This window comes from Oncorhynchus nerka, linkage group LG17 (assembly GCF_034236695.1).
Source record: "Oncorhynchus nerka isolate Pitt River linkage group LG17, Oner_Uvic_2.0, whole genome shotgun sequence".
Classification (NCBI taxonomy): Eukaryota; Metazoa; Chordata; class Actinopteri; order Salmoniformes; family Salmonidae; genus Oncorhynchus; species Oncorhynchus nerka.
In genome coordinates this window covers 22166662-22184898 of record NC_088412.1, presented here as the reverse complement: position 1 = coordinate 22184898, position 18237 = coordinate 22166662, and the positions used below count along the sequence as shown (strand labels likewise).

The 18237-nt window shown below is 44.5% G+C and overlaps 2 protein-coding genes across 2 annotated transcripts in view; both read left to right on the top strand.

Moving 5' to 3' along the window:
• The first annotated feature begins 372 nt into the window (after nucleotides 1–372).
• LOC115144888 (dual specificity mitogen-activated protein kinase kinase 2-like) lies at nucleotides 373–11644 on the top strand. The gene is made up of 11 exons (XM_029685999.2): nucleotides 373–1179; nucleotides 1456–1666; nucleotides 1795–1941; nucleotides 2333–2410; nucleotides 5346–5397; nucleotides 6174–6298; nucleotides 6493–6712; nucleotides 6903–6967; nucleotides 7066–7127; nucleotides 7520–7565; nucleotides 10306–11644. The coding sequence occupies exons 1-11, from the start codon at nucleotides 1091–1093 to the stop codon at nucleotides 10414–10416; spliced, it is 1206 nt and encodes a 401-aa protein (XP_029541859.2). The 5' UTR covers nucleotides 373–1090; the 3' UTR covers nucleotides 10417–11644.
• A 2219-nt stretch (nucleotides 11645–13863) lies between these two features.
• The window catches only part of LOC115144958 (zinc finger and BTB domain-containing protein 7A-like), an 18290-nt gene continuing 13916 nt past the window's right edge, over nucleotides 13864–18237 (top strand). The window contains 2 exon segments of the mRNA XM_029686126.2: nucleotides 13864–14638; nucleotides 14641–14678. Of these exon segments, the coding sequence (XP_029541986.2) occupies nucleotides 14545–14638; nucleotides 14641–14678 (132 nt within the window). The 5' untranslated portion in view covers nucleotides 13864–14544.

The following is an 18237-nucleotide window of genomic DNA, read 5'->3' as shown; positions in this document are numbered from 1 at the left end:
AGAAAACGGCTTGATTGTAATTTCTACAACCTTCCATTGGAGGTCGCTAATCATGAGAGACCTGGCCATAGTTCAATTGCTATGCCCATGATAGCTCAGTCTCGCGATTTTTGGAAGACTCCACGTTGCTGGGTTTACACTAGATAGCACAGCCACATAGTCAAAATTGTCTACATCTTTAATTTAAGGTTAGGATTAGCCATAAAGTTAACAGTGTGGTTAAGGTTAGGTTTGAAAATAAATATTTAAGAAGATACATTTTAGTTTATAGGCGGGGTTTATGACTTTGTGGCTTTGGCAACTAGTGACGAACATGTTTCTGTTTCCTGTACAGAAACCCCATAAGCAAAGATAGGTCACTCATGCCGTTTACCATTGGAAAAATAAGTCAGTTCCGGTCTACTTAACTGGGTGTGTCTCCCATAGACAGCAATACAATAGCATCTGGGTCCATTAAACCAGAAGAAAACAACTGCGAGTGGGGTGTCTCGCTTCCTTTTCAGTCTCTGCGGAAACCCTTCTCCGCAACCAAGCTTCACACCCGGCTGCATAGGGAAGGTCCACCGCGGCACCCCCCCCCCAAACCTTCGAAGGCCAACCATCCTCGGTCACTGACCAGTCCTGTCAACCACCGCCGCTGTCCTTTCCGTGAGACCTGAGTGGCGAGGGCCGCTCCAATTTGAGGAACGCAGCACACGATTTTCGCAGGGGAGCTGGTTCTAGTTATCGCCTAGCAGCTAGCTTGCTAGCTAGGCAATAATCGAAAGGAACAGTAACGTTCATGTGTTGTGTAAGAAATACTGCTAGTGTAACGTTACTGTTATATCTAGCTAGTTTGTTTGTGAAATATTCTGTACTCGTTAACTAGGTAGTTATCTAAATAACGTTAGTCAAATGCACCTGACCTGTAGGTGACGTGCATTAGGGATTGTCCTTACAGTTATCTGCCATGATCGCAAAGTAACGTTAAGTCACAGACCGCCAGCAACATTTACCCCTGTTGCTGTTTTAAAACAACTTTGAAATATCAGTTAATTCTTGTACTGATTTGATTTGGAAAGTCGTCCAGTGCACTGTCAAATATTTCGAAATGGCTCCGAAGAGAAGACCCGTTCCCCTAAATATCACGCCCATTGGAGAGGGGCAGTCCATCTCCACGACCATTGATGCTGCGTCCGAGTGAGTGTTAAAGGAGGGCTGAGGGCATGTACTGTACTGATATTAGGCAAATGTTGATTCCGGGAACTGTAGTTGCACAATTTAGTTTCAGGCCAAAACTAACCTACTTAACACTAGCCTAACACACCTGATTCAAACCAATCATGGGCTCAGTGATCAGTTGTATCTGGTACTGCTCGGCTAGAACACAAATGTGTCCCCAGGAAAATGGTCAAGAATATGGTTGTTTAATATTGATCTATGCCATGCTCACTCCATGGCATATCTCCTTCTTAGAGCCAATCTGGAGGCCTTACAGAAGAAGCTAGGCGAGCTAGATTTGGACGAACAGCAGAGGAAACGTCTGGAGGCTTTCCTCACCCAGAAAGCCCAAGTGGGCGAGCTGAAAGATGACGATTTCCATCCCATATGTGAGCTGGGCGCTGGCAACGGTGGAGTGGTCAACAAGGTCCGCCACAAACCCTCCAGACTGGTCATGGCCCGGAAGGTGAGTCTAACCTTGTATGTACTTTTGACATTTTTCTCCAAATCCAGAGATTTTGACTCTGAAACTGATAGTTATTCTAGATGAGCAGTAGATTATTCGAATGTTTATCTGATCTCTCTACTCCACAGCTCATCCACCTGGAGATTAAGCCTGCCATCAGGAACCAGATAATCAGAGAGCTGCAGGTGCTCCATGAGTGTAACTCTCCCTACATCGTGGGCTTCTACGGGGCTTTCTACAGCGATGGCGAGATCAGTATCTGTATGGAGCACATGGTAAGAATGAGAGAGACAGAGGTTTGAGTTGAGGGGGAGTGTCTGATTTACCTCAGTCATTGAACTAACATTACGCTGGAATGATGCAGCTTGCTGGAAGACAATGGGGGGGGGTTCATGTGTGAACTCTCATTTTTGCTGAGAGTATGAACATTTGTGTGTGGTTTTAAGACGGCAATGGTGCTTATAATAGGACCTGTGGTATAACACTAATAAACCAGTTGTAACTTTGTTTTAACAAATTGATGTGTTGCAATGGTTGTTTGTTATGATATACCTTGCCATGCACCTGGAGCTATTGTGTATTACTGTATGACAAAACAATACAAAATGCAGACCGTGTACAGTAGCAGTGTGTGTCAGACATTAAGCCGTGGACTGTTGGGTACAGGATGGAGGCTCTCTGGATCAGGTACTGAAGGAAGCCAGGAGAATTCCTGAGGAGATCCTGGGCAAAGTCAGCATAGCAGTGAGTATTACACTACATAATGAAGATTTATTTGTGTATTATTTGTGCTTCGTTCAGTGGTACTTGCGGTTATTTTAGAGATGTCTAGATTTATCTCAATTTTAAAGCAAGTTTCCTGCAATTCTATATATTTTGCCATGGAGTGGCAAACTAAAACTAACTAAAACTAACTAAACTAAAAAGTTTTAGCTGACACAGGCCAATTGAGTAACTGACAACAAGACATAAACTACTAATGCACAACCACATTTCAAAATTGCAACTTGTGGGGGAATTGATCCGCGGGCCAGTTGCCCATCCGTTGCCCATCTGCTCTAAACATAACTTCACAGTATGTCACAACTGTGATCAAATGCACTCTACTCCCTTCCCATGTGGTTAAAGGCCTGATGCAATTATCAAATAATTTCTGGGTAACAATTACTACAATTACTACATTACTGTAATACTTTTCCATAATAGCTTTTTAGCAAACATTTAGCCTTTTATGCTGGCTTCAAGGCCAGCAACACTGAAGCATGCATGAGAGCACCAGTTGTTCCGTACGACTGTGTGATTATGATCTCCGTAGCCAATGTGAGCAAGACCTTTAAACAGGTCAACATTCACAAAGCCGCAGGACCAGATTGATTACCAGGACGTGTACTCAAAGTATGCGCACCAACTGTCAAGTGTCTTCACTGACATTTTCAACCTCTCCCTGACCTGAGTCTGTAATACCTACATGTTTCAAACATACCACCATAGTCCCTGTGCCCAAGAAAGTGAAGGTAACCTGCCTAAAGGATTACCGTTCCGTAGCACTCACGTCTGTAGCCATGAAGTGCTTTGAAAGGCTGGTCATGGCTCACATCAACAATACCATGCCGGAAACCCTAGACCCACTCCAATTCGCATACCGCCTCAACAGATCCACAGATGGCGCAATCTCAATCGCACCCCACACTGCCCTTTCCCACCTGGACAAAAGGAACACTTATGTGAGAAAGCTATTCATTGACTACAGTTCAGCACCATAGTGCACACAAAGCTCATCACTAAGCTAAGGACCCTGGGACTAAAGACCTCGGCAACTGGATCCTGGACTTCCTGATGGGTCGCCCCCAGATGGTAAGGGTGGACAACAACACATTTGCCACGCTGATCCTCAACACCTGGGACCCTCAGGGGTGTGTGCTCCTGTACTTGCTGTTCACCCAAGCACAACTCCACACCATCATTAAGTTTGCTGATGACACAACAGCCTGATCACTGAAAACAATGAGACGGCCTATAGGGAGGAGGTCAGAAACCTGGCAGTGTGGTGCCAGGACAACAACCTCTCCCTCAATGTTTATTTTTTTTTAAACCTTTATTTAACCAGGCAAGTCAGTTAAGAACAAATTCTTATTTTCAATGACGGCCTAGGAACAGTGGGTTAACTGCCTTTTCAGGGGCAGAACGACAGATTTGTACCTTGTCAGCTCGGGGGTTTGAACTTGCAACCTTCCGGTTACTAGTCCAACGCTCTCACCACTAGGCTAACCTGCCGCCCCAATGTGAGCAAGACAACGGAGCTGATCGTGGATTATAGGAAAAGGAAGGCTGAACTGGACCCCATTAACATGGACAGGGCTGAAGTGAAACGGGTCGAGAGTTTCAAGTTTCTTGATGTCCACATCCCCAACAAACTATCATGGTCCAAACACACCAAGGCAGTTATGAAGAGGGTACGACAACACCTTTTCCCCCTTATGAGACTGAAAAGATTTGGCATGGGTCCCCAGATCGTCAGTTATACAGCTGCACTGTCGAAAGCATCCTGACCGGTTGCATCACCACCTGGTATGGCAACTACTCGGCATCTGACTGTAAGGCGCTGCAGAAGGTAGTGCGTATGGCCCAGTACATCACTGGGGCCAAGCTCCCTGACATCCAGGACTTATATACCAGGCGGTGTCAGAGGAAGGCCCTAAAATTGTCAAAGACTCCAGTCACCCAAGTCATAGACTGTTCTCTCTGCTACCGCATGGCAAGCGGTACCAGAGCGCCAAGTCTAGGACCAAAAGGCTCCTTAACAGCTTCTACCCCCAACCCCCAATCAACCCCCCCCCCCCTTTGTTTTTACATTGCTGCTACTCACTGTTTACTATCTATGCATAGTCACTTTACAAATTACCTCAAATAAACTGTATCCCTGCACATTGTCTCGGTACCAATACCCCCTGTAATATAGCCTCTTTATTGTTATGTATCCTCTTGTGTTACTTTTGTCTTTTTTTTCTCACTTTAGTCTATTTAGTCAATATTTTCTTAACCAACAATGCAGTTCAAGAAAGAGTTAAGGGCTTGTAAGTAAGCATTTCATGGTAAGGTCTACTACACCTGTTGTATTTGGTAACATTTGATTTGATTTTGCTGGGAATGTCTGAGTGGCCTGAGTAAGGGGCCTAATGGGAGGGACATAACCTGAAAACTAGCTGTTATTGGCAGAGCGGTTTGGAACTCTCTTTGTGGTCTATGGTATTCTATTAATTTATAACACCAGGCAAGCCAAAACTCCACCCAAACCCTGCTGATTAGGTCCTGTGTAAATTGTATTTTCAGCCAGCAACTATCAGGAAATAACACATTTTACCAGTTGTTGTACAATATGATAGGACAAAAATTAATTTGGATTGCACTGGGCCTTTTGGAAGGAGTTTCTTATTGTTTCTCAATGGACTGCTTTTTCTCCTGTAATTGTGATAATCAGGAGTCACAGGAAGCTCGGCATGCAAGACATCACTGTTCTCACCGTTCACACTGTGTGTGTGTGTGTGTGTGTGTTTTTGATGTGATATCCTGTATGGATGTATCTATGGACTCAGAGCTGGTCTTTGTATGATTTCAGGTCCAGGAAGTGTGTGTTATTATATGTTGTGTTAAATAAAATGTTTGCATCTCACTTTTAAAGGTACTCAGAGGACTTGCCTATCTGCGGGAAAAACACCAGATCATGCACAGAGGTAAGCGACAGCTCTCCATATAGAATGTGTGTGTTTTTGTGCATATTAACAATATGATTTGAGACCCTGGATAGTGTTTGATTTGGATGGGATGAATTAGTGTGATGTCTATAGTGTATTTGGGTGTATCTGAAGCTGAGGAGTTCTGGTGTCTAGTGTTCTGAAGTTGAGGGCGGTGGTGAAGTGTTTTGAGCTGAGCGTTGTGGTGTACAGTTTTTTACATTTTTTAGTTGAGGGCACTGGTGTATGTGGAGCCGATGGGGTGGGCTCTGGGGTGTAGTTGGAGGCGGAGCTGAGCGCCACGGTGTATTGGGGTGTGGTGGTGTTCAGAAGCAGGGCTGAGGCAGAGCTGTCTAGGAGCCCAGTCGGTAATTACACACTCTCCGATGTGATTACATGGCAGCCACACCCTGCAGCCCCCTCCCTCTGTCTCTGTCACGCCACCTCTCATACTTGCCCCTCTGTCTCCTCTAAAGTGGGAGGGGTCACCACAGAGGATGGATAGCAGGTCTACTACACCCCATTATTGAGAGAATTTTTCCAGACTAGAGGGATTGAGGAGGATTTGGCTTGTTTGTATGGTCTCAAATGTAAATGTTGTGGTCCACGCTAGCTAGCAGAATCAGTGGCTTTATGAAATGTCAGTGGTGAGGTGTCTGGCATGGTAGAGGGACAGGGACAAAGAGAAGTAGGGAAGGGGCTGCTGGGTCTGGGCCTCCAGCCCTCTCTCGCTCTCTGACAACTCAACTGTCCTCCCTCCCTGCTTTGCCACGCAGACGTCAAGCCCTCCAACATCCTGGTGAACTCGCGCGGGGAGATCAAGCTGTGTGACTTTGGCGTGAGTGGCCAGCTCATCGACTCCATGGCCAACTCCTTCGTGGGAACGCGCTCCTACATGTCGGTGAGTCAGCTCTCCCTCCCCTGCCCAAGCCGCCTTGCCAAGAGCCGAGGCCGTACCCAGTAGAGGGCTGTGTCACACGGAGGCAGCCGCTGCCAGCCCTGTCCCCTTCCCCCAGACACCTGGAGGGAGCGATGCACAGAGCTGCCCGCCCACTTGGCCCACTCTGGGTGTGACGTGCGTGTATTCCTCAACAGCCGGAGAGACTGCAGGGCACACACTACTCTGTGCAGTCAGACGTGTGGAGCATGGGCCTGTCCCTGGTGGAGCTGGCCATCGGCCGCTACCCCATCCCCCCGCCTGACGCCAAGGAGCTGGAAACCATCTTTGGCCGGCCAGTACAGGATGGAGCTGAGGGGGAACCACAGGCCCCCTCCAACCGCCTCCCCAGACCACCAGGAGGACGACCAGTCAGCGGTTAGAACACACCTGAAGCCCTTTCTTCTTACACAATATTACAACACCGATTATATAACTGCTTTTCAAACAGATTTATTTTTGCTTTTCAATAAAAGGTATTCTGGAAGAAAAATATATATAATTACAAAAAAATGTTATGTTTTATTTATAATATCTAAATACCTCTCCATATTGTCCTCTTCCTCAGGACATGGGATGGACAGTCGACCTGCCATGGCTATATTTGAGCTACTGGACTACATTGTCAATGAGGTCAGATGAACTGCTGACTCCACAATATATTCTACTTGTTCGTGTGCTCTGGTTATTTTAAATGAGTTTTGTCTTGCGCACCTTCTCCTCATTCCCAGCCTCCTCCCAGGCTTCCACTCGGTGTCTTCACCAACGATTTCCAGGAGTTTGTGACAAAATGGTGAGCCCAAGCATTCATCATATAATAATACTGCCTATTATTACCTCAGCACCTTTTATTGTCAGCATTCAGACAGAATTCCCAGTTGGTTTACTATGATTGTTTGGTGGCTGTGTGTGGACTCTCTACATCTTGTGAATTATTGTGTACTCTAGGCAGAGCCTAGAGCAATATGGAACAAACTTAGATTCTCACCTCTAGAGAATCACTTTATATTAGGTGAAGTCAGCAAAATGCTTATTGTGATTCCCTGTGCTACTAACCTACTCCAAGAACTTCTGGAGGATTTAGAGAGAAACATAGTGGAGAAAGCTTTCCTTTTATTTCTCTTTGCTGAGTTTTCTAATGATTTCTCGGAAGTCATAGAGATGATCAACTGTTTGTGTTAATAGTCTGATCAAGAATCCAGCGGAGAGAGCTGACCTGAAGATGCTGATGGTATGTAGTTTTCAAATTGGCTCAGGAGTCCTATTAGCTTTCAGAAATCTGCATTTTTCAAAAGACCGCAAACGTTCAAAAAAATATGCGTTTTAAACCGCTTCACCTGCGTTTCATATTGAAAGTCAAGTCTTTTTTTCATTTTTTTTTTTTCAATAAAGTGATCAGGGGCATGATGTGATCAGGGGCATGATGTGATCAGGGGCATGATGTGATCAGGGGCATGATGTGATCAGGGGCATGATGTGATCAGGGGCATGATGTGATCAGGGGCATGATGTGATCAGGGTTGGGGAGTAACGGGTTACATGTAAGGGATAACAAAAATGGTAACTGTAAACCGTTACGTTACCAGCAAAAATATTGTAATCAGATTACAGATACTTTGGAATAACTAGATCATTTCTTCGAGGATTACTTTTAAATTCAGAAACGTTTGCAAAGAAAAATATTTCACATTTCTGTTTTCTCAATGACATTCAAATCAGCATTGAAAAAAGGCGCAAGTTTAAGTTTGTTCCACCTGAGTGTGTCTGACCACAAGTCAGAAAGTCAGAGAACACTGATGTCACACCAAATGTGTTTGATGGACCACAGCAAAAGAACAGGAATAGGCTTTTTTAGGCTACAGTCCAAGCTATGTTTTCCAATGGTACGACTGCTGTCGGCATCCAAAGATTATCCAACTTGAATAAACGCTTGGAGGTAAGGATGACAGCAGTGGTGTAGTCTACGGCGATACGGATATCACTTATTATTGATATCTACATAGCGCATTGATGTGAATCACACTGCATTCGCTCTCATTTAGCTATTTGCGCCTTATGGATTGTGGTTGTTGCGGATTGCTGTTCACAAATCTAAATGTGTATTTGAACCCAATAATGGTTGAATTCAAGAAGTTTAAGCTGCTTATCAATCATTGTTTTTTAAACCAGTGGACAGTCTGTGAAAAATGCGCTCTTGCAACAGCTGCACAGTGAGGATCCCAGCCTATGGAATAAAAGTGGGGATTTCATTGCTCAATCTAATTCATGCTGATAAAAAAAAATGTAATTCATTGGCTTAATGGACACATGTTCCAACTCACACACTTTTGATAGACTTAAAGGGGCAATCTGTAGTTGCTGCATCCATTTTTGGACTTGTAAATTATATATATATCCATCCATAGATTGATTCTTGAAGAATATAACTTGTAAATGACTCATGAGCTTAGTTCAACTGTTACACTCCACAAGAACCCAAAATATAAGCTTGTTTTTCTCCAATGTTTGTAAATGTAAACAACCACTATATAGCTTCATAACATGGTTAAAACAATCATTTTGATGTAATGGATGGTCAGTCCTTGCATCCATAGCTCTGTCTATTAATTTGAGATTGGTAACATTTCTCCAGGCCCATCCCTCAGCTTTTTACTAAAACACCAACAAAAGTTAAATAGGCCTATAGCAAATGCAGCATTCATTTTTCACATGTAAATAGTACTTTGCAGTAGTGTTCAAAGCATGCCATTCCATGAGCGCAGCATTTATTTTTCAACTCAAATTAATGAGCCCAATTAGTCCTCCATGACAAAATCATAAACAACAGAGTAGGGCTGGCTAATAAGTCCTTAGTTTTGGGGTTATGCTCAGGTAAAACAATTTGACTAATCTATATTTCCAAGTCCTATTCTTGAAGATCAAGGGGTATAACATTTTTTTTTGGAATGACTGGAATTCTGATGGACGGGTTTTTAATGTAAAGATATAATTTAATCGTATTATTATATGTAGTAGAAAGCGATGGGTTAGAAGAATCCTACATAACCAACCCATAAAGTAAAATTTAACATATGGCCAGCCTTGTAAACTTGAACATTGATTTATCCTGCAATAGATGTATATGTTACCAATTGAAACACATTTGTCTTCTTCTAATTACTCTCTTAAGGGGAAAGTAATCTAAAAGTAATGGAATGTAATTAGATTATGTCACTGAGTTTGAGTAATCTAAAAGTTACATTACTGATTACAATTTTGGATAGGTAACTGTAATGGATTACATTTAGAAAGTAACCTACCCAACCCTGCACAAAATACGCTAGTGCAACAGATTCTGCAGAAAATTGCTTCATTTTCATTAGATGACAACAGAAGTGCAATGCTATTTTGGCTAGGAGCCACACAAGACAATTAGTTTACAATGGAAAAAGCAAGGTATTTAAAAAAAATAATAATAATAATAATTTAAATGCAAAAATGAAACATGACCATCATATCTAATGTTTGTCATAGGACATTTTAGCTGGCCACATTCTAATGTTTTGCTTTAAATTCATCTATCATTTTACCAGAGAAAAATAAGAGAAAAGTACTGGATAAAAGTAGCTTCACATCAGTCAAAGCACTGTCAACTGATGGAATGCCTGTTCGAGAATGCAGGGATTTGATTGGTCTGATGATGAGGGCAAAGATTTCTCATCTGGTAGAGAATTGCAACTGAATCACAAAATTAATCTGAAGCCGAGCAGAAATTACAATAAGAAGCATTTCAGATCTACTTTGACAATAGGCAGCAATATATTTCTTATGCGTTTTATCTAAAATAATTGTGTGGAAAAACGCGTAAATTCTGCTTTAAAGCAACCACTGTGGCTATGTTCCCTATCTACTGTAAATGCCCTTTCGATATTAGCCATGAACTAATTCTGATGTATTAACTAACTTGCGTTTGCTGTTTTGTTATTGTTTAGAACCACACATTTATCAAGCGTGCTGAGGTGGAGGAGGTGGACTTTGCTGGCTGGATGTGTAAAACCATGGGCCTCAACCAACCCAGCACCCCAACCCGCATCACAGAATGAACAGCCCGACGCCAAACTGCTTCCCACATTAGGATCCATGGTGTCTCACTGTCTCACACACACACACACACTTTGGCACCCTTTTCGTCTTGCTCTTTAAAAAAGGTTTCGGGACTCTCTCTAAAGTACATGTCATCAACAGGGCCAATTGACTCCATGTATGACTCCATGTATGACCACAGATTTTCCATACCAGTGGCAGGGTAGATCTACACACTAGTCATGATATTTTTCTCCAATCATCATATTAAAGAGAAGTTACAAGGCATGAAAGGGCTGCCAGGTTATAATTTAATGAATTGTCATTGATATCATCTTACCACATTTGTATTGATAAATTCTGTATTAATATTGACAAGAGAGTTGTTAATGGTTTGTGCAACTGCATATTAGTGAAGGCTGTAGAGGGGCCATCTTTGACAAAGAAAAAGTGTCCATGACAGAAATCACTGGAGTCAAGTGCTTTGTATTCACAGGAGGACAGCAAACCAAAGAAGGTACTCATCGTGACTACTAATGTTTTGCATTTAATGCCTTATCAAAGTACTTCGTTTTGTACATTCATGACCAGTACAGTTTTGAGAGAGGAGTACTTTGAATGTTGACATTTTTATTTGACTATAATAGTAATTACGTAGTTATCAAATGTGCTCATTTTACAAAATGACATAATTTGCTATCTTATATATTTTCCAGACACTCAAGATCATGTTTTTGTTGTTGTTTTTTACTTGTATCTGTATCAACTGCCTGAAACGCACATCTGTGTCAAGTCAGAATACGTCCAACACCTTGACTAGAGACGCTCTGAAATGTTCCGATTTTTGCCAGTCGACTCAATTTATTCCCCCAAGTGTTTTTGGTTCTGCTCGCACTGTTCTGCTTTGCGTGAGTAAGTGTAACCTACACGCCAAGCTTTCTTTTGGTGAATCCGTGGTTACTGGCTCTGGTGGGGGTTTGGGTAGCATGTATTAATTAGCCTGTCGTCTGTAAGAGCCCCTGTGTATATATAATCTGCTTCTGGCTGACCTTTACAATTTCCAAAAGACTTGCATTCGTTGCTAACAAAGTTGCTGCTTTGTCGCCTGTATGTGTATAAAGCTATATAAACTGTACGCAAGTGCTATTTTGACTCGTTTAGACAGAAATGTAAGACATTTCGTTTTATCTAAAGAAAATGTGTTGGATATTGTTATAATGTAAAAAATAAAACGTATTTGTGAATGTATTTGGCAATTTTGTTTTATGTGGGGAGAGTTTTGTGGTTAGTTATGGAACAAATGATAAATAGTGCTTTCTATTGGGCAGGATCGTTCCTTTAGAAACTCGACACTACCTGATACTTACGGAGGAAAGACGGGAGGTAAGTGCCAAATGATGCTCTTGACCCAGGTTATGACATGCTACACATATCCAAGGAGTCTTCAACTCTCGAGTCACGTACTGTAGCTATAACACAGCTCCCCGTTAAACTATACTCTGGATACTTATTTTAAAACCAAAACACTTTAGGAGATACATTCCATTTTGCTCTTAAGTGTTTGATTAAAATGTCTCGCATTTGGCCTGAATTAAGTCAACCATGACTCAGCTACAAATGACAAAAACAGAGTTGCTGGTGGGTGTTTGTGGTGGGTAAGACTAGTTTATATTGGACTGTATTGTAATAAAAATGTCTGACATCATCTGACCTGCCAACCAGAAGGGAAAATTAATCAGTCTGATGGTTCGCTAATTATTTAAGACTTGTATGAAAACTGTATAGTTCAATCGTTCAGATGTACAATGTATTGGATGTTAAACTGCAGTACTGTTGGCATAGATTCATTTATTGATTTCTAGCTGTTATTCTAGTGTAAATACTTTATATTAATTGTCCGTATAGCGTGGGTATTCAAAAACGTAATGGTTTTCTGTTCTACCTGATGAGGTGCACCCACCTGGTGTCCCAGGTCTAAATCTGTCCCTGATTTCAAATGGAACAAATCCAGTGGAACACCCTTCGAGGTCCAGAGTTGAGTTTGAGGGATGTATTTCTGTGTTTTGTCTGATTGTGAACTACCTCTGCTACCTGCTGTAGTGCTGACACTGCCCTCTAGGCTGGGTGTGTGTTACTGCCTCCCCCATGCTGTCACAGCATGCCTAGCCTAGTTCTTCTCACAGTGCCAGTGCCTGTGTGGGGTGCAACAGATTCCAGTCAGACCAAGGAGACACCGGTCATGGCTAGCTGTTTCATCACAATACATAAGGTAAAGCCATTTCACTTCATACATGATAACGTGTTCATACTCCGTGTGATGCCTGTTTAGAGTATGGAAGATCTCCATCCCAATCTGACTGACTGTCCAGGTGTGCAGTGTAGAAAATTTAAAAAGTGCGTAGGCCTGTTAGAAATCAGTCAAAATGCGTTGTCCTTATAAGAGATATATAAAGCCGAACGATTTGATTTTGACTGGTGTCTTACACGCCACCTAAGATGCGTTGGTAAAAGTGGGATTAGTATGACGAGGTGAGGCATGTTCTGTAGTCTTACCTGTAAAAGGTACAGGTATTCTAGTACAACGTGAGAAGGGGGAGGGAGAGATTGAGAGTCTCTAGGGGGTTACTGGCAGCCCCTGTGTCCTGGAATGTACCAATGCTTGTTTTTGGGGTGGGACACTATGACCTCAGGCTATGGGATGGGTGGGTGCGATTCGGTAGAAGAGAAAAGACTAAGGTAAGAACTACAATCAGTTCATGCCCAATTAATATGGACTCTGTTGTCAACTGTACCCACAGCAAGACGATGAAGTCAAGTGCTCAATTTGAATTATGTCATTGAGATGACAAATGTACATTCTTGATCGCAGACAAATCTCTCTTATTTTTCTCCCCAGAGAGGAGAGCAAGAGAAACATCTAGTGGAATGCTGTTTCTTTAAGAGAGAGAGAGGGTGAGAGAGAGCGAGAAAGGGAGGGACCTCTTTGCCCTCCAGAAACCAGGAAGGGAATTGAGTTGATCTGCTGGCGCTTGGTTAGCGCATACGGGGCATTGAGCAGCACGACAGTTAGAGAGAGAGGGAGGGAGAGGAGGGCTGACCCATAACAAGCACCACCACGGCCATCGCAGGTGAGCTAAAAGCACCCCCGCTTGCTTAATACCCCGCTGTCCGCCCAGGGCCTGTCGACCGGAGGGAGCAGGCACAGAAGGAGAGGAGAAAGGAATGAGGGAGGGGGACAGAGAGAGAGAGGAGAGAGCAAGAGGGGAGGGGGGGGGGGGGGTTGTCGCAGACAGTAGTTATGGATATGTTTTTATTCCTGGTAAAATACTTATCTGATTCCTGCTTTTACCTTTTTGGGGATGATTCAGTTTTATTTGGTGTGTTTGAGGCATTAACTTTTTGGGCAGGTGGAAGCACTTAGAGGATGGGATGTTCGGGGGGGGGGGGGGTTCTGAACAAGAGAAAGGAGGAACCAAAAATAATTATGTAGAACAAGGTACGATGACAAGCAAATGACAACTTTTCAGAATTTGTCACTAAGAAATCATGCTTGGAGGGAAAAGTTACGAGCAATGTGTTTAAATATATTTTTGCTGGGTTGGTCCTTTCCTCCTGGTTTGGAATTGATCAGAATAGAAATGAATCTTTAATTTGGTCAGGCCTCTTGAAGTGTGTTTAAAACGTAGACAGAGGGGTAGTCTCACTGAATACAGTGTTTGGCTGTGACGGTTCTGGCCGAGAGCCTTTTGTTAGTATGCAGCACGGCCCTGTTTGATGGCTGATCTGTACTTTTAATACCTGGCATCCTGCTAGCAACATACTGTAGTGTATAATTCTGCCCTGAGTGCTTACGTTGGAACAGGCTTGGAGCAGTGGGGGTGGCGAGGGACGGAAAGCTGGGACTCGTAGTTCACAGCTTGGGCTGTGTAGCAGGTCAAATAGCATTTAAGGACTCTACATCCCAGAGTGCCTTGCCCTTGGCCATACAGAAAAGGGAACAGCTGCCAGCCTATCCCAGCAAGGAGGTGTGGTGAGTGAGCGGCTGTCAAGCCAATCACAGACGAGGAAGATATGCAAGAGCAGTGGACTGAAAATAGAGGGGGGGAGTAGGTGTCTGCTTGTGTGGAATCAGGCAAGGGCTTGCCTGTATGACTAGGGCCACTCAGAAGTTTCCTGTCTGCAAAAGCTCCAGTACTGAGGCAGCAGGCAGGGCCCTACCCAGACACGGAGACAGGAGAGCCGGACAGGGCCTGGGGAAGGGACACGTGCTTCTGCCCAGCTGGTAAGAGCTCAAACTGCACTCTCTCCCCTGACACTGAGGAAAGAGAAAGGAGGAGGAGAGCTGAGGAAATAAATACCAGGTTCTCTCTCTCTCTCTCTCTCTGTGTGTGTGTGTGTGTGTGGTGTGTGGTGTGTGTGAGAGAGAGAGAGTGGGATGGGGCTTCAGAGCTCCTGACCCACTTGCAGATAAAAAACTAATGAAAAGCTGGTAAATAGGGCACTGTTCAGAGCAGGTAGATCACATCATGTTTATAGAGACTGTTGTCTTAAAGATTTAGGAATACACACTATGACATTTTAACACTTTACTTACTGGGATGATTTAAAATGAGGATGATCTAAAATAATGTGATTGTGTGTAATGTTAGTGGTTATTAATGGTGTAATGGTTATTAATGTAATAAGTGAGTCTGCTACAGATGATATCTCCCTCCTTACCCTCAGGCACAGCTGTGACATGATGGAAGAAAATGTGACACCTCTTGTGGACAATTTCCCCTCATTAGTGAAGTGTAGAGAATGAGCCGCCACTGGAAACTTTGCCCACTGCCCTTGGGAACTCCTGTATTAGTTTATTAACTTTCAGTTGTTCTTCTCCCCGGCTGCCCACACCCTCCTTCAGTTGTTCTTCTCCCCGGCTGCCCACACCCTCCTTCAGTTGTTCTTCTCCCCGGCTGCCCACGCCCTCCTTCAGTTGTTCTTCTCCCCGGCTGCCCACACCCTCCTTCAGTTGTTCTTCTCCCCGGCTGCCCACACCCTCCTTCAGTTGTTCTTCTCCCCGGCTGCCCACGCCCTCCTTCAGTTGTTCTTCTCCCGGCTGCCCACACCCTCCTTCAGTTGTTCTTCTCCCGGCTGCCCACGCCCTCCTTCAGTTGTTCTTCTCCCGGCTGCCCACACCCTCCTTCAGTTGTTCTTCTCCCGGCTGCCCACACCCTCCTTCAGTTGTTCTTCTCCCCGGCTGCCCACGCCCTCCTTCAGTTGTTCTTCTCCCCGGCTGCCCACACCCTCCTTCAGTTGTTCTTCTCCCCGGCTGCCCACACCCTCCTTCAGTTGTTCTTCTCCCCGTTCTTCTCCCCGGCTGCCCACACCCTTCTTCAGTTGTTCTTCTCCTTCAGGCTGCCCCACCCTCCTTCAGTTGTTCTTCTCCCCGGCTGCCCACACCCTCCTTCAGTTGTTCTTCTCCCCGGCTGCCCACACCCTCCTTCAGTTGTTCTTCTCCCCGGCTGCCCACACCCTCCTTCAGTTGTTCTTCTCCCCGGCTGCCCACGCCCTCCTTCAGTTGTTCTTCTCCCTGACTCACCTCAAGTAGCCCTCTTGGCATTGTGTAATTTGTGTCACAATGTATTTTAGCCTACTGTCTGTCTCTGTCCTGTCCGTCTGTCTGTCTGTCTGTCTAAAGACGTTGCAGGAAACATAACTCATTCTAATTCACGGATGCATATTTCTGGCAACCCATACTTGTTGGACTTGTTTTGAAGTGTGTGGGTAAGAGAGAGAGGAAGGGGCATATTGTATTGTAATAAAGACACCCACAACTGAGAGGTGTTTAGATAGCTTTCAGAGGCAGTGTTTTAAAATTATTAATCTGTCAAATGTCAAAGTGTTCTGATGTTACTTTTGCTACCCCTGAGTACCAATTGCAAAAGGCTGCACTTACTTTCAGCCTGAATAAATTCCACTAAGAGGTTAAGTCGGGACTCTCCATGTTGCCCACAATAGCATCCAGGGGAATTGCAGGGGACTTCAGTGGCTGTGGGTAGGCCCTAGACACCACCCATCAATTTGGCGGTGAGCATGTTGAATACAGTTTGATATTCTTGTATGTTGTGCACCATAATGCCCCAAACTAGCAGGTCCACAGTGACAGGAGGAGACAGGTTGCATGCATGCTTACTGACAGTCTTTGGAAGGCCTCATTTTGGGGTAATGTTGCTTTTGGGTGGTGCACTGAACTATAATCTTCCCCATTTATTAAGGGGGAACTCCCCTTGTCAGCAGCAAAATGTCCCACTGTTCTTGTCCCAAGTAGACAGGCACACAGACATGGCTCTGTCTGTTGTGTTGTTGTTGTGGAGTCTGGGGGGAGTGATAGGGGCTGTCCTGGGCCTGCTGGGTTATGAAGCAGCTCACATAACCTGATCAAATTAGAGGCTGAGATGCAGCCAGGGTAAGAATAGGCTGTTGTGTTGTGAGTGGGACTTCACTTTTTACACTTTCCATTTACGCGGTGGGTTGTCTCCAAGATGTCACACATTTTTGTCTGAGTAATCTATTGTCTGAGAAATCCCATGTTGACCTTGGTACTACGTATGGAGAGAGGAGTGTTCGCTTAAGTCTCCTGTGATCAGAGGGTAGCATATGACAATCTCATGGCTGGTGAGTTCCTGTCTCATTTCCAGACGTTGTTCTAGCCTTCTCAGCAGGCTGAAGGGGATGTGGGCGATGTGGTTGGCCAGCAGGGGCACAGCGCAGTGCAGTGTCTGGAAGAGAGAGAGAGAGGGATGGTCATCTGATAACAGAGCGGGTTCTGTTACACGCCTGTCACAGACACACAGGAAGTCCTCTGCACACAATGCACAGCTGCCTGCGCAGAATGGCGCAGGGCTGAGGGCTACTGCTGCTGGGCCTGGCTCTACTAGGGGTGCAGCTGATTTTTGTGCTACTGTGAGTTTGGATCCACTACTTCCTGACTGACAGCATGGCAGCGTTAGGGAAGTATAGTTCCAGCAGTAGAAGAGGTTGTGTCTCTGTTTGAAACTCTGTTTCTGGACCAGCTAGCTCACGCTGGAGGAGTGAGGCAAGGAAAGCCAAGTAGAGCCTTCACTTTGGTTTACTTTACTTTGCTAGGAGAAGGGGGATGGTACTGTAAACCCATACAATAGTCAGTTATTGATTCCCGACAGTGGCTCTCCAGCTATCTCTTGATCTCTGGGGTAATGGTACCCTTAAAGAACTTAGACCTTTGATATGAAATCATAAAAATCTCCCTCTTCCTCTTGCACTTAACCTTTATTGACAAACATGATATAAGGACTTTATATAATGGTGTCTAACCCCTCCTGCAGTGTGAAGGGTTAGTTTCTTACAGGGGCTAAGAAAAGGTTTCTCGAGTCTCGGACACTTTCGAAGTGCATTACATTTACAGTATTCCTTGGTCTGATGTGAAGGTTGTGAGTTTGTTTAAGATTGCCTCGCCCACTACCTTTCAGTCAGGGGCATTGTGTCTGATTCTTGGCAGCCGTCTGTCGTGTTTCAAGTTGAGCAGCACAGCCCCACCTCCAGTTTTATCAGTTGTTCGCCCTCTTCCTGCTCAGGACCTATCAGGCTTGTTATCCCGGGAAGCCTGGCAGTCATGATTCACACAGCCACACTAGGCCAGGCTCAGCCTCAGTCAGAATCATGTTCTTCTTGGAACTGGCCAGCCCCTGCCCCCCTCCTCCCCATAGTATTTCTGATTATCCTGTAATATCCTCTGTGACATGACCTTGAACCCTGGTGACCCCGGTCCAGGGATTCCCTTTCTCTGGGCTCAATCAACAGGGGGCTGGTCTTAGCCCGTG

What these genes read in the sequence shown, in the direction of transcription:
- LOC115144888 (XM_029685999.2), top strand. Translation starts at nt 1,091, where the DNA reads ATGGCTCCGAAGAGAAGACCCGTTCCCCTAAATATCACGCCCATTGGA. An exon ending in GTATCTGTATGGAGCACATG is followed by an intron (nt 1,942 to 2,332) that starts GTAAGAATGAGA and finishes TGTTGGGTACAG; the next exon opens with GATGGAGGCTCTCTGGATCA. An exon ending in TGGGCAAAGTCAGCATAGCA is followed by an intron (nt 2,411 to 5,345) that starts GTGAGTATTACA and finishes TCACTTTTAAAG; the next exon opens with GTACTCAGAGGACTTGCCTA.